We start from the raw sequence: 14,805 nt of genomic DNA, 5'->3' as shown, positions 1-14,805 counted from the left end.
CAGAATGCCAGCCAGGTCAGCAATTACCAATCAAGAATTTCAAAACGCAAGTGATATATCAGAAATACTGCATGCCGAATAAAGCTGAACTTTCCAACCAAAATGATTCTATGATTCATTACAGAAGTCAGTCTCAAGCTATTTTCACAACTGACAAAAGTTCACAGCACAGGTGAAGACATTACCTGCTTTAGGAATAAGTAGTTAATTATACCACTTCTGGATCCAAAGAAAATTAGCAATCAATTGAAAACATTTTAATTTCACCAGGTGATACTTTGTTCCATTCATCAGATGAGGGTTTTTTTCTTGTCCTGCTTTAGTTTCCCTTTCCACAATGTTCTCTTACATGATAAGTCGAACACAAAATGAGAAACCCAGGCTCCATGATTTTAATATTTAAATTAAATGTATCTACCTTCAGGCCTTTTATCAAAGGAACTGGATCCAAGGTTAACAAAAGCACTGGAGATCTCAGAGAGATCTGGAGGTACAGACTTGGTACAAAACCCAGCACAAGTCTTCTCTATGGGAACAACAGAAATGAAAAAGTCAATTAATCAGATGCATTTTCTAAAACATCAGGATAATACCTGCAGATAAACATCAAATGCCACAAGGCAGCCCTTTACAGCTGTGTTTAGGGAAAAGGAATTCTCGTCCCAGAAATAAGCAAATGCCCATAAAACAAGGAAATGTCATAATGAAAAAGTCTCCTTGAGTTTGTCAGTGACAATTTCACAGGCTTTTGGCAATTCCTGTGTCAAATGTAAGGCCTCAGTCCCTCGGGTAACACATTCATGTAATCATTTATCAAAACACTATTAGGATAAGATCTTCAGATTTACTTTTAGAATTGGTTTACCTTTATTTCCACAAGCCAATCAGTCACACCCACGCACACACAAACACAGGTTTTGATTCACACATCTCCCTGCAGTGACTGGACACCAGAGCCAGTTGGTCTGTCCGATTTCCACAGCAGTCTCTGTGGATTAATCACAACTACCGTCTTTCCAACCATCTCGCCAGCGCTCGTCCACACGAGAGCAGTCAAATTCCGATTTCCCCAGTTTCCTGTTCACTTCATTGTGAAGAAGACACAACCACTGGGAGAAGTTATTTCTGTTGCTCGTATCAGGCTGGTTTGTACGCAATCTGCAAACGGGGAAGAGGAAAGAAGTGTCACCTCTTTACAGCGACCAACTTCAGCTCCCAAAGCAGACACACAGCGCACCGACAGCCAGTCGCCTTTTCTGTTCTTGCAAGATGAGTCTCAAAGAGACCCGAGAAGAGAAGACACAGAGATCAGTCATGATCAGAGGCCAAACCTTCACTTTAAAATACCGATGACTGCCAAGAGTTTGTTTCATTCAGTGCCCCGTCTTACAAATGGAAAAGATGCAAGAGTCACAGCTTGTCTATGATAAAAAGCAAGAAATAATCGAGTCCAACAAAACACTGAATTGAAAAAACCAAAATACAATAATAAATGAAAAATACTGAGCAGCTGTTTTACCATGTGATGCCTGTGAAGTCAATAATTAGGCTTTCGAGAAACAAGTTGACAGTAACAGGAGTAGAAAACTTTATCAAACACCACAGCCCATTTCAGCCTTTGCCTCCACTGCTGAGACTGCCAATAAAAGGGATTTTCTGGAGTAGAACCTTCGCTTCCTGAAAGCCAAATTATTTCAAGTCCTAGTCTAATTCCACAACTGAACGCTAGTCCAGTTTGAACCAGAAAATCCCGAAATCGCCTCAGGGAGGCCTTGGAGGCAGCATATAACCCAACAGCATGAGCAAGGGTATTTGTTTTCTGTGCAAGTGTATCTGATTGATGCAACAATGGAAGAAACCAGTTCAGTAGTGACAAACCCCAAGGGCAAGAGGAGCTGCTGATACACAAATGCTTCAGCCCAGCATTTCAGGACACCAAAATAAACCCCACTGAAGCAACTCACCGCTCCCTCAGGTCCTCAGCGCAGTGCTCGCAGGGGTAGAACTTGGAGAAGAGGTGGATGAAGTCGCGCATGTCGCGCTGCTGGGCTCGGCTGGGCTGCTCAGGGTAGTAGGCGGCCATGGTGTGCAGGAAGGCCCAGGTGCTGCGGCCCAGCTGCTCACTGTCCAGGGGACAGTCCGGTGGCGGCTCCTTCTCCTCCACGACCGTCGTGTCCTGGAGCAGGAGAGATGGTTGTGAGGGGGTGACGGTGCTTGGTGGTGAAACAGCCCCTTAGTGGTTGAGGGGGATGAGATGGGGGGACAAGAGCAGAGCCCCCCTTTGCACCCCGGGTGTTGCTGTAAAAGGCAACTAAAAGCATTTCTACGCGTAGATGAGGTTCTTAGGGACATGGTTTAGTGAAACCGTTAAGCTAACAGTTGGACTTGATGATCCTGAGGGTGTTTCTAACCGAAATGATTCTATGATTCCAAGATGGAAGCCGCTTCCTGCTCCCACAGCAAAGAGGCACTGCCTCCGGGCCCGTTACACCCTGAGGAGGGGACACAGCCCCACCACACTGCGGGAGGGACCATGGAGACCCATCTCCCAGCCATGCGGGTGCTGGGGAGAACGACAGCCCCCGAGGTGACAGCGGAGGCTCCCGCCCCAAAGCAACGCCGCCGCCTCACCCCGCCGCCCGGGGCCGCCCGCTTCCTCTGCTCGCGGAGCCAGCTCTTGAAATCTGTGCAGGCTCGGCACGGCTTCTTGGACGGCTCCTCCGCCCCGGAGCCCGCGGCGCCGTGCGGGGCGGTGAAAGGGAAAGAGAAAGGGCCGCTCTCCGTGCCCGGGAACGGCGAAGCGCCACGGCCCGGCCGGCCCTCGCTGGGCGCCGCCATGTTGGCGCCGCGGTGCACGCCGGGCCGGGGCGGCCGCGGCGGGAGGCGCCGTTGGAACCGCCCGGTTCCCTCGGGCGGGGCCGGGGGCCGGGGGGTCGCTCACGGCAGGGGCGGGGGGGACACGCTGGACGGGGCTCCTCCGGGTCTGGGTGAGGAGGCTCGTCCCGCGCGTTCGCCGTTAAACACCATAATCACAGAGTGACAGCCTGGTTGGGGCTGAAGGCACCCCGGGGATCCCCCAGCCCAGCTCTGCTCACGCAGGGTCACAGAGCAGATCACACAGGTGGGTTTGAATGTCCCAGAGAAGGAGACTCCACACCCACTCAGGGCAGCCTGGGCCAGGCTCTGGCACCCCACAGCAAAGAAGTTTCTCCTCATGTTCAGATGGACTCTTCTGCGTTTCAGCCTGTGCCCGTTGCCCCTCACCCTGTCCCACTGAACAGAGCCTGGTCTACCCTCTGACACCCACCCTGGAGGTATTTATAATATAAATAAGATCCCTCAGCTTCTCCAGCTGAACAGTCCCAGCTCTCTCAATCTCTTATCATAATAAAGATACTCCAAAGTGTGTGTTTATGGTGGGTTTTTTTGCGAATAGAGAAGCAGCCTCTGCATTTGAATGTTGTGCACATTTTCTTTCACACACTGCAGTGACACGAGCCTCCCAACAGCATTTGTTCACCTCACACCTATATAAATATATATATATATGTATAGTGTATGGGGCAGATCTCGTGGCCCGGTGCATCCCTCCTACGTGCCAGCGGTGGCGGAGCTCACCTCAGTGTTATCTCCAGCCCAGCGTGATTTAAAGAGCAAACAGATGAGCAACTCGATTCCAACTCACGCACCTGCAGCAGAACATGCCCGTATCAAACTTTACGTGTTTTGACACCTGTCACACGCCTGTAAAACCCTAATTGAGGAAGGGTTGGCTGACCCCTTCCCCAGGGCACCGGTGTGTGTTGTACTGGGGCAGGGATGGCGAAGGAGCGAGTCCAGAGCTGGGAGGTGAAGGACACCCCAGATCTTGCCCCAACTCTTTGCTCTCACACGGACATTCTGCAGCTTTATGTTCCCTCCTGGTCGGCCACAGCCTTGCGAGCACCTGAGGACACTGACCCAGCTCCCAGGCAATGCTTCAGTGTAGCATCGGCTCCGCAGCCGGGTCTCCCACCCCATGGAAAGGTTGAATTGCTGCAGCTTGGCACTGTGCTGACAGCGCAAAAAAAGCATTTGGCTAATTCGGGTGCGACTGCCTGGAGCGTGTTCTGCTGCCGGCCTTGACGGGGGTTCAGAGGATGAAACGTTGGAGGGCAACATAGCCTTGCACTTCTTCTTTTTGCCTTGACATGAGAGGTTTCGAGGCCACAGGATAAGTCACCCACTGTGCACAGTGCACTCAAGAATGTGAATTTTGTATCCGCTTCCACTTTTCACCTCTTCATGCCAAGCGAAAAATAGGATTATTTTGTTTAATGCAAACAAATGTATGGCCGGGGTCGAGGTGCACCAAAATATCATTGTAAGAAATCCCATATTGTGGCTGGGATGGGGTTCTGCCTCCCCTCCCTTCTCCTCTTCCCCTTCACGCAGTAGCAGCCCTGTTCATGTCCCTTGGGGCGGTTTTGGCCTGGGACACTTCTCCTTGGCTCCTACTCCACACCTGGTTCTCTCCAGGTGGTTTGAAATGCATCTTGAGTCTTTTGCCTGATGTTAAGCGCTGTCGTGCCACCAGTTCTGCAAAGGCACAATTGCTAGGAAAGCTGCTGGCAAAATAGTGCTCATTTTCAGCTGTTATCACCTAATATATTTAACACAGCGTGGTGTAAAATGTTTAGTAGGTAATGCATCGTTTTAGAGAAATGCGTCAAAGACTTGCCTTCCAAAAGATTTCAAATCTTTACATGGAAATGGTTCGTCTGTTTCCTGGTCTATGTGGCTCTGAGCTGCTGATCTGAATCTCCAACTCTGGACCTCCTGTTTACCAGTGCCTCATATTTTTTTTATTTGCAATTTCATGGGAACTTTTATTTGCTAATATGCGTGAGGGATAAGATAAATAAGTAACTTCTAGGAACTGCTGAAACGGCTTTGTTTAAAGTTATAGACAACTATATATTTGTTTAAGGTTATAGACAACGATATATCTAAATTTCACACAGGAGGATTAAGTAGGGGAAAAGACATTCTTTACATTTGTTTTCCTTACCCACCAATAAATATTTATATGACATTGATGATCTCACTCTTCTTTTTAATTCAGGAAAAAAAGGTTTGCTGGTATCTGGAAGAGACACCTGGGGAATTTCCTCAAGTGTTTTATTGCTGAGCCTTCAAGCAATTAAATAGTTGCAGAGATGTTTCTAAGTCAAAGCAATCTCCATGTTTGGCTGTTAACAGTCTGCTTCCTCATTAGTGGTTTCGTTTATTGAGTTAGTTAAAATATAAACATGTTTTATATTTATTTAAAATAAAAAAGTTCATAACCCTGCCCCTTTCCTGGTTGGCTGTAAGGGCAGAACTGGCTCTTTGGTAAAATCAGCTCTCAGTTTTCTCTGCTTGCCCCCACTGCCAGCATCATATTGTTTCAAAGCAGGTGAAAGGAAAAAAACGGAGAGGTGCTCAGGTTCGAATCAGAGCAAGGAAATCCACTTTCCTGTCTCTAATTCAATCCAAGTGCAAAGCCTAATGAATTCCATCCAAAGTCAGGAGCGTGGTGCAGAGGAGGGGGTAGCAGCTGGGGTCAGTTTTGTTTCTCTCAGGACAAGGAAGCCTTTGAGGTGCTGGAGCGAGCTGAGAGAAGGGAACGGAGCTGGGGAAGGGGCTGGAGCACAAGTGTGATGGGAGCGGCTGAGGGACCTGGGGGGTTCAGCTGGAGAACAGGAGCTGAGGGGAGACCTTCTGATCTCTGAACTGCCTGAAAGGAGCTTGGAGCCAGGGGGGGTCGGGCTCTGCTCTCCGGGAACAAGCGCCAGGAGCAGAGGAAATGGCCTCAAGTTGCACCAAGGGAGGTTGAGGTTGGATATTGGGAACAATTTCTTCCCAGAAGGGGCTGTTGGACATTGGAACAGGCTGCCCAGGGCAGTGGTGGAGTCACCATCCCTGGAGGGGTTGAACAGACGTGGAGATGAGGTTCTTAGGGACATGGGGTAGTGCCAGGGGTGGGCTAACGGTTGGACTTGGTGATATTGAAGGTCTTTTCCAACCAAAACGATTCTGTGATTCCTGCTCTCCCTCGGACAGCCTTTCTGCCACGTCCTGGCAGGAGTGGGTGGGTGGCCCACAGAGGGTCCCATGGATGCTGGTGTCCCTCACCGGCACCGTGTGACACTGGAGTGTCCCTAAGAGCAGCTGCTCCCCAGGTCAGGAAGCAAAGCTCAGCTCCATCCCGTCCTGCCCAGCTGGGGCTGCCAAAAAAACACCAATTTTTCAGTTATTTATGTCTGCAAAACCCACCTCACTACATCTACTGACTGGGTGCCTCTTCGTAACAGCCACTTAATAATCCATTACTGGAACAGGGTAATAACGTGCAGGACGGCAATGACAGGAATAACCAGGAAGCGTTAGTAAAACTTGCACTTGCGAAAACGAGGACGTGTTTGCCTTTCTGAGAGGAAGAACGGCTGTTTGATGTTCTGCTCTTATCTCCAGCACTTGCTAAATGAGAGCTCTTGAACTGGTGGCTGAGAGCGGGTGCACAAGAGGGGAAGAAGAAACGGACTGGCAACGGGAGATGCCTTGTGTTTGAGGCCAGATGGGCATCCTCCTGCTCGCTCTGTGGTGCCAGGGTGGCAGCTGGGGACAGACACCCCCATGGGGACAGACACCCCCGTGGGGACAGACACCCTGCTGGGCACAGACACTCCCCTGCTCCTTTGGGCACTGTGGCCAGAAAGTTGAGTCAGTTTGGGCAAAATGCACAACGCAGAGTGGGCTTTGGGTGAGAACTAAAGCCTGGGCTTAAATGCAGCTCCTGAGCAAAGGAGGGGAGACCCCAAGGAGGGGAGACCCCAGAGAGGGGAGACCCCAAGGACAGGAGATCCAAAGGAGGGGAGACCCCAAGTAGAGGAGACCCCAATAAGGGGTGACCCCAAAGAAAAGAGGCCCCAAGGAGGCTTCACACAGCTCCTTTCCCAGCAGTGAGACCCCAGGTTACAGCAGGATGCATATTTGTGTACGAATAGAATTATATCTACAGAAAGGCTGCTGATTTTCCAAGATAATTGGCTTGACTAGCAGAGAGCGGAGACAACTCTTGCTGCAACCTGCACAGCCACTTTGTAGGGTGCAACAGGATTGTGTGGAAATGCAAGAACCGACAGGGCCAGCGAGCTGCCTGCTGGCACGTGTTGCTCTCCGTTCCTGCAATAAACATTTAGATTTTCACTAGAGAACAAAGAATCCTATTTTAAAATCCTTTTGCTTCATTTGGGAACCTTGACGTCACTGATTTTTCATTAACGTATTTAAAGTTCTTTGGAAAATTTTAGCCTATACCTCTCAGGATTCCCACCTTGTTTTTTGTGGTGGTTTTATAGATAGTTCCATTTGAATATAAATTTTTCCCTCTCCTGGGGAATAAACCAACAGGAAGCTGATTTGTGTCTATGTGTAAGGGTATGAGTCTAAAGTCCAACCAGTTACAAAGCATCAGGAATTAGTCGTACAATTGTTTGTGAAATTACAGTCAACTAGGAAATAGCAGCAGAAAAACAATAATGCTTATTTCCAGGTATGTGAATCATATTGAACAGTTTTGTTTGTATACAAGAAACACATCACCTGCAAAATTTCCCAAGGCGTGAATTTATCTCCCAATTCTCTACCAGTGACTGGGTGAGAGGTCGAGCTCGGTTTGGATCTGTTTAAAACAGCCTGAGCTGTAAGATTTTGCACAGACTACACCAAGATTTTGCTTTGCTCAGATCTGAGGATCAATACCCAGAGCCTGCAGTAGGTTATTTAAAAGTTTGTGCTGGTTTTGTGTGTGGATCCTCTTGCTGATTAAAACAAGAATTTTGAAGTAGCAGTGTATTTATTTGCAACGGCAAGGAGAGGGAGAAAACCAAATTATCTCCTGCAGGTTGGTACAGCCGGTGCTACGAGGTTTGGGTTGTGCTCCGTCTGCACAAAGGGACCCTTTGATTTAGCACAAAGATGCTATTTGAAGTTCATTTAAAAACATAGCATGCTGCTTCCCATGTGGATTTTGTGTGTCCTTCCTTATCAGAGACTCCCATTTTTGTCTCCTAAAAGTTAATGACCCTGTTGTTATGAGAGCTGTGCTTTTATTAATAAAATCGCTTGTCCCATGCATGCCAGCTATACCTGGTGCTTTCTGGTTTTCCTCATCCCTATGCAGATCTTTTGGGGTGATTCCTTTTTCTAGAAGTAGATCAAAGCAAATGGACAACAGTAAGTCTCAATCAGTGGTGGAGGATGAGATTTTCTCAGATAATAGTTGCTATAAGAACATGTGAATCATTAAGAATTAAACATTAATGAAGTCCTGTGTTCAGCTCTGGGGTCCCCGACATCAGAGGGACATTCTATGATTTTATGAAACAACAGTTCTCCTTCCACGTTACTCTTTTCCTGCCAGGATTTTGAGTGAAGATTAAATATTGTTTTCTGGAAGGAACACAGGTCTTGTCTTTGCTCTGAAATAAAGCTGAACTTTTCCCTTGAGCTCGCAGCACTGGTGGAAACCCCAGCAGAGATAAAGCACTTTGCATATTCTGCTTGTCGATGGCAGTGGGGAATGAGGAAAGGGCAAGAACAGGACAAGCATTTACTGACTAATCTGGGAGGAATACAACAGGCTTGTCTCTAATCAGACTTTATTAAATTTAGCACAAAGTAAGAGTAGATTTTACTCAAGTGAAAACTATTTCTACCTGTTCCTGGGTGCTTGTTTTGCTCGCCACTGGCGCACAGGTTGTGTTGCTGGGATTTTCCCCCCAAGGCTTGAAACCCTTTGGAAACTCAACCCGTCCATCTCCCGTCACATCCCACAGCGGGTCCCACCTCGGGCACACCACGTTGGCCCCAAGGCACACAACGTACTCATCAAACACCTTCTTTCCTTTTGACTCTAGGAAAAGGTGCAGGAAACTTTCCCTTGCAGTGGCTTAAGTTACATTCTCATCCTTCCTGGAAATTTTCTTCTTGAATCATGCTTTTGTCCTTTGCATAACCCTAGAAAAGCATGCCGCTTCTGCAAAAGAGCTATGAAATTGTCGCAACAAGTGCTCAGTAAACAGAGGCAGCCAGTAAACCCCACGGGAAAAGCTGATTTCTCCCCGGGTTGGGTGGCTGCATCCTAAGTGCATTTCAGGGCAAGTTTGCTCTGTGCTTTCACCGCTCTCAGCCAGCCGGTGCGAGCTTTGGGGGAGTTTATGGAATTATAAAATCATTTTGGTTAGAAAAGACCTTTAAGAGCATTGAGTCCAACCATTAACCTGGCACTGTCAAGTCCTTCACTAAACCACATCCCTGAGAACTTCATTTTTGAGGTTTGTTCATGAAAGAATGCGTCTTTCATTAAATAAATCCACCTCTGAGCAGCTACGGAACCCCTGCAGACGGACCTTCTCCTCCTGCAGGTCTGCACTGCAGGTCTGAGGGTTTTTACGTCTGAGTTGCTGTGGGTGCTCAGGGTCTCTCTGACTCAGATTCTCTGGCCACCAAAAAATGCTCCAGAGCCTGCAGCAGCTGCTGAAATCAGGAGAAAATGAAAGACCTTCTATTGGATGAGATATTGCAAAATCTCTCATCCCAGCCTGTGTGAAAGTTCAAGTGCTTCCTTTGTTTATGAAGTGAAGGATATTTTTGTCAGCTCCTGTGTCTGATTTTATTTTTTCATTTTTAAAAAATTTTTAAATAAGGGCCCGTTTATTTATTGGAAGTCTAAAACCTCTTTGTACTCTTAAAATCAGCTTTTAGCAGCTGGGCTTTTCATTAGAGGTGCTGATAGGTCATGTATTATCGCAGGTGACCTCCAAGGACAGCGAAGGGCAGGTTTTGATCCGAGGGTGATGGGAGGGATGGAGCTCTCCTCGGCATTGCTCCAGCCCGGGGGCCCTTGGTGCTGCCCACGGCTCTTTCCTTCTCTCTTTCTCGCAGCCATGGGATCTCATAGGTGGTTTAAGGACTTTTTCTCTCTTTGCTTTTCCCCGGTCAGTGAGTCTGACCAGCAGCAGCTCCTCCTGTGCCGGGTGTATTAAAGAAACATGTGATGCAGAGTCCCAGACATGTCCAGCTCACTAACCAGCCCGGACCCGACTTCTGGATGTGGTAAAGGCTGTTCATAGCATGGCTCCTTCTCTTTTTCATGTGTGTGAGTTTGGGAGAAGAGCATTGCTTGTTGGACTGGGAAAACGGCTGTGGTGGAGCTGGTAAAGCCTTTGCCCCCGCTCCGAGTGCTCAGGCTCTGCTTGTGGCTCCAGGTGGATGTAGGGAAGGGTTGGCCCATGCACTTGTCCCACCATGGCTACTCTGATCTGCTTAAACACACTGGATTAAGTTATTCCTGATCCATACTGAAATGAAAACCAGACCCTCAGTGTTGATTTCTCATGGGCATATTACACTTGTGGGAGGGAAGTTGGTCCTATGATGGAAATAGCTGAGCCAGGGTGGCCACAGGGACTCCCAGAAGCCACAGGATGTCCCACCCTGTCCTTCAGCCCATGGGCAATGTGGGGCAGGGACTCTGCTGTGACTTGGTCACTGGCTGCGACACAAACAGGATTTCGTGTTCCCAGAGTATGGTGGTGACAGGGATGTTCCTGGTGCGCCAGGACCCGGAGTTTCAGCTCGGTGAGGTGCACACGGCTTCCTCGCAGCAGGTCGCAAAATGACTGCAGTTATTAGGAAGGAAAACTCATATTTCCTCAGTCTTGCGAAAGCTGGACAGTCCGCTCCTATGTATCACTTGTTAATTTATTATCTCCTTCATACCTTGTAAAAGATTAGAGAAAAAAGCAACTGCTGTTCTCAGAAACTATGTAAATAGGTACTGATGACAAAACAGCAGCACTCAGTGATACGTGTGGAGTTTTATGTTTCCTGGGCACACCACTCCTACCCTTCCATTAAGAATTACACATAAGGAGATACCGGTTTATGGCAGGGTGGTATAGAATTAGCGGAAGACAAAAAGTAAACATGACAACGTAATGAAAAGGGCGTTTTAGTTAGGTTTCGTTTTTTATGTGCGCTCAGATACAGCCAACAAATAAGTGGAATTAACGGCCTCTTCTACCCAGTTACCCATCTGTACCTTGGTTGTGCATCACAGCGATCTTCGCTGCTGCAATAGGCTTTCTCGATAACTAATTATTGAGTTTTGAGTGGTTCTGTTCATATTTTACTTTGTCTGAGATCCATCCCTGTTGCCAACCAATCTCCCCCAGAAAATCATCCCTCCAAACCACACGGCTGGCTCTTCACTTGCCTCCCTCCGTGTAGTTTCACCATCCTGTTGTAACTTTTCATTAGATGTTTTCCACGTCCCCCTTCTGCTTTAATTCCCTGAGAATGGCAAAATACGGCAAAGCCTTTGGAAACTGGCAAAACCAGGGCTGCTTCCTGCTCTCCTTGTTCTCTCCAACACCCTTGGTACCTGCTGATGTGGAACCACGACTTTCTCTCTCCATAAACCCCTGCTTTCTGAACCAGGTAGATTTATGAGCATGTGCTTTTGCTGGACACTGTGTGAGCAGTGGGATGGAGGGGCCGATTTCAGGCTGGTGAGGGCACTGAGCTGCTTTGCATCATCTTCCCCTGGGGCAGCTCAATCTGGTCCCATGCCAGGAAACACCTTGGAGATGCCATCGAAGGGGTTTTCCCACTGAACCCATGCACGGGACCAACAATTTTCCCTTCTCAACAGAGGACAGGTATCCAGCAGCAATAGCTCAACTAAACTGCAACAAAACCACTTCATTTGTTCCCAGAAACTGCTGCCCTGGGTTGCAGGAGCAGCCTCACATGCTCATGAAACCAAAGCCCCTGCATTCTCTGGCCATCCAGAAGGAATCTTGTCTGGCCTCCTGTTCAGCTCCTAGGGCATTATTTCGTAGATGAAAAATCCCCCGCAGCTGTTGCTGAGGGATTTCGGCAGCCAGGTGTAACTGGAAAATGAAAGGGAAGGCAGGGCTGAGCCTCCGGGCTCCAATAACAATAATGATCCAATTTAGACTTCATCAAAGAAGAAGGGGAGGGAGGATGGAGAAGGCGGTTTGATCACAGGGATGCCAAGTTGCAACCTGAGGCACAAGGCGCAGTTCAGTGCATGGCCGGGCTGTCCAGGGCTGCAATGATGGGTCCAGCAAGGAGCTGGTTCCTGTGAGGAGCTGCTGGTCACCCCGGGGGGGCACAGACACTCGGCTCAATGTGGGACAGGGTGCTGGGACCTGGGTCTTCATTGCACATTTACACCTGAGAAGCTTTGGGGCATTTTTCAGTTACACCCTGGGTGATGCGTTAGTTCATGCTTTGCTCCGGCAGCATTGGCATCAGCATCTCCCACTGACTTCTGAGAGAGTGCAAATACTGCTATAGCTCCCAGAAATCCATTTAAAGTATCTTAGAAATGGGACAAAGCAGTGAAGAGATTCCTAACAGCCAGCACACACATCAGGTGTGCCTGATTTGTGCTTTACCACAAGATGTGTTTTTAACCAGTTTTCGGGACTGGTGTGGGGGCAGCCCGAGCTGCAGCAACTCCTATGAGCAGGTCAGTGCAATGTCACCACAAACATAACACATCCAGTCCCAGAGCTGCTGCCCCACTGACCCCCCGACACCCCGGGACAATAAACCAGCTCGGGCTCATTATTCTAGCGAGGATGAGATAACATGCTTCATCTCCTCAGCTCTGAACTCTCCCTCGGTCACCTGCACCCGGGCAGATTTGCATGTTAAAAGCAGTGGAGTAGGTAAAAGTCACGCGGTAGTTTGCCAAATTCCGGAATTTCTGCCAGGGCGACTGGGCGGAGGAGGAAGCGCAGGAACGCCCGGGTCCTGCCTCCCGAGCTCGAGCATTTAACCGCGGGCGTCGTGTGCGGAGCTGCATCTCACATCATCGCACGTCCCTGCTCGGCCTCCAGCTGCCCCGGAGACAGAGGAACAGGGAGGATGAGCTGCAGCAGGTACCCGGTGGATGTGAAGGCTGTGGGCTTGATGCAATGCAGAAAGCAGAAGGTACTTTAATTTTTCTCCTTAAACATGATTTACAAACTGGGAAACTAGAGGGCTTTTTGGGTTACTCACACAGGGGTATGATTGCTCCTTCCCCCACAGCGCCGGGATTAGAGCCTTGCGATCCAGGACAGGGCATCTCTTGGACTTGTTTTTTAATGGGCTTACTATAATAACAAAGTTATCTTGGATTCTGCTGTCTTTCTGTTCACAGGGTCATAAAATTCTGGTTTCAACAATGATTGTCCATTTGGGGCCAGAAAATTAAGGAAATATTTTTGTAGGTCTAATGTTTAATTCCATTTTTTAATGTGATAGTCTCACAGCCCAAAGCCAGAATGAAATCTCAGGTCCTGGCAAATGCTGATTGATTGCTTGAAATCATCCAGTATTGAACACTGCAATTTTTAAAAATGTATTTTTTTCCCTTTCATTTTTCCAGAACTACATGATGTTTGTGTCTTGGTCAGATCAGAACAACATCCTCATCTACCGGACATTTGAAGACTTTAAGAGATTCCATGTAAGTGAATTATGTCCCTGGAAACAGGATTCCTGTCCCAGGGAGGGGGCTGGAGCCCAACCATGTGTCGGGGCTGCCGAACTTCACTGTTCTCTCCTTCTCCCCCTTGTAGAAAGAGCTGAAGAGAAAATTCCCCATCGAGAGCGGCTCGATCAGGAGATCGGACCGAACAATTCCCAGTTTTAAAGGTGAGAAGAACAAAACTCTGACAGACCAAACACCACGACAGAGCAGTCAGGGACAGTCAGAACCGGTGACACAGGCTCCGGTCTCTGAGTCTGACCTGCCCTGGCACCGATTAACAGCTCCATGGTCCTGTGGGTTACATCGGTGTGCCTGGGTTTATTACAGACTTAAAACAGCTCAGAAAGACTTATTTTTAATAGATAATTGCACTTGGCAAATTAACATTACACTTTAAATAGTGGCCCAGAGCTCCTTGCAACATTTAAATGTGAATAAATAAAAATTGCAGCTATTCAAAAATTGTATCAGGCACTATTAAAAATGCCAGGGAGGTTGAGGCAGCGGCTGTCTTGGCTTTTTAGTTTGGGTTTGTGCAGAGAGGAGGGGGGGGTGAGGACACCCCCGTGCTCAGGCAGAAGATGCTGCTCTCAGGGCACCCAGATCCATTGTGTCTTACACCGACTTTGCTCGTTATTGTAAAGATGCAAACGTGAAGCAGAGGAAGAGCAGGAAGCCGAACAGGTGCCTGGAGGTTCTGAAACTGCTGGAAATGTATTCCCAGGAGCTGCTGAAAACGGACCCTAAAATCTCCCAGGGGGAAGATGTAATTCAGTTTTTCAAGGCACAGACCCAAGACCTGGATCCCTCCTTTCCTGAAAACAGGTATGAAGTCATAGCTGTGTATTTTCTTTGTGTGTGTCTTCATGAAACAGAAATGTTATAGAATACAGGTAGACAAGAAGCAACTGTTAATGCCAGGGAGATTCTCCTGAATGCTCTAATGCATGTTTATGTCATTTCTTAGCCTACAGCATAGACGATTTAACCAAAATTAATACTAAATTCAACCTTCTGTGCGAGTTTTCCATAAACCAATCTGAAACTTTACTTTTCAGTGTTGTTATCATGCCTTCGGAAATGGGAGGGGAAAAGCAGAGCCGGTCCCAGCAGCAGCTCTCCCATATTACCCATCCGCAGGCGTCCCAGAGCTACCGCTGCATCGAGCCCTTCGAAACCAAGGACACCAAGAACAAGCCTTTCAAAGT

At 48.2% G+C, this 14,805-nt stretch overlaps 1 protein-coding gene across 1 annotated transcript; it reads right to left on the bottom strand.

Annotated features, from left to right (window-relative positions):
• Nucleotides 1–567: 567 nt before the first annotated feature.
• Nucleotides 568–2,865, bottom strand: GFER (growth factor, augmenter of liver regeneration). Its single transcript, XM_080353807.1, has 3 exons — nt 2,632–2,865; nt 1,965–2,176; nt 568–1,158 (listed from the first exon to the last, which is right to left on the bottom strand). Exons 1-3 carry the CDS (start codon nt 2,836–2,838, stop codon nt 996–998), a joined length of 582 nt encoding a protein of 193 aa, XP_080209933.1. The 5' UTR covers nt 2,839–2,865; the 3' UTR covers nt 568–995.
• Nucleotides 2,866–14,805: the final 11,940 nt, after the last annotated feature.

The sequence above is a fragment of the Nesoenas mayeri genome, assembly GCF_963082525.1.
Source record: "Nesoenas mayeri genome assembly, chromosome: 15".
NCBI classification, from domain to species: domain Eukaryota; kingdom Metazoa; phylum Chordata; class Aves; order Columbiformes; family Columbidae; genus Nesoenas; species Nesoenas mayeri.
The sequence above is the reverse complement of the archived record's forward strand: the minus strand, read 5'-3'. Positions and strand labels throughout refer to the sequence as shown.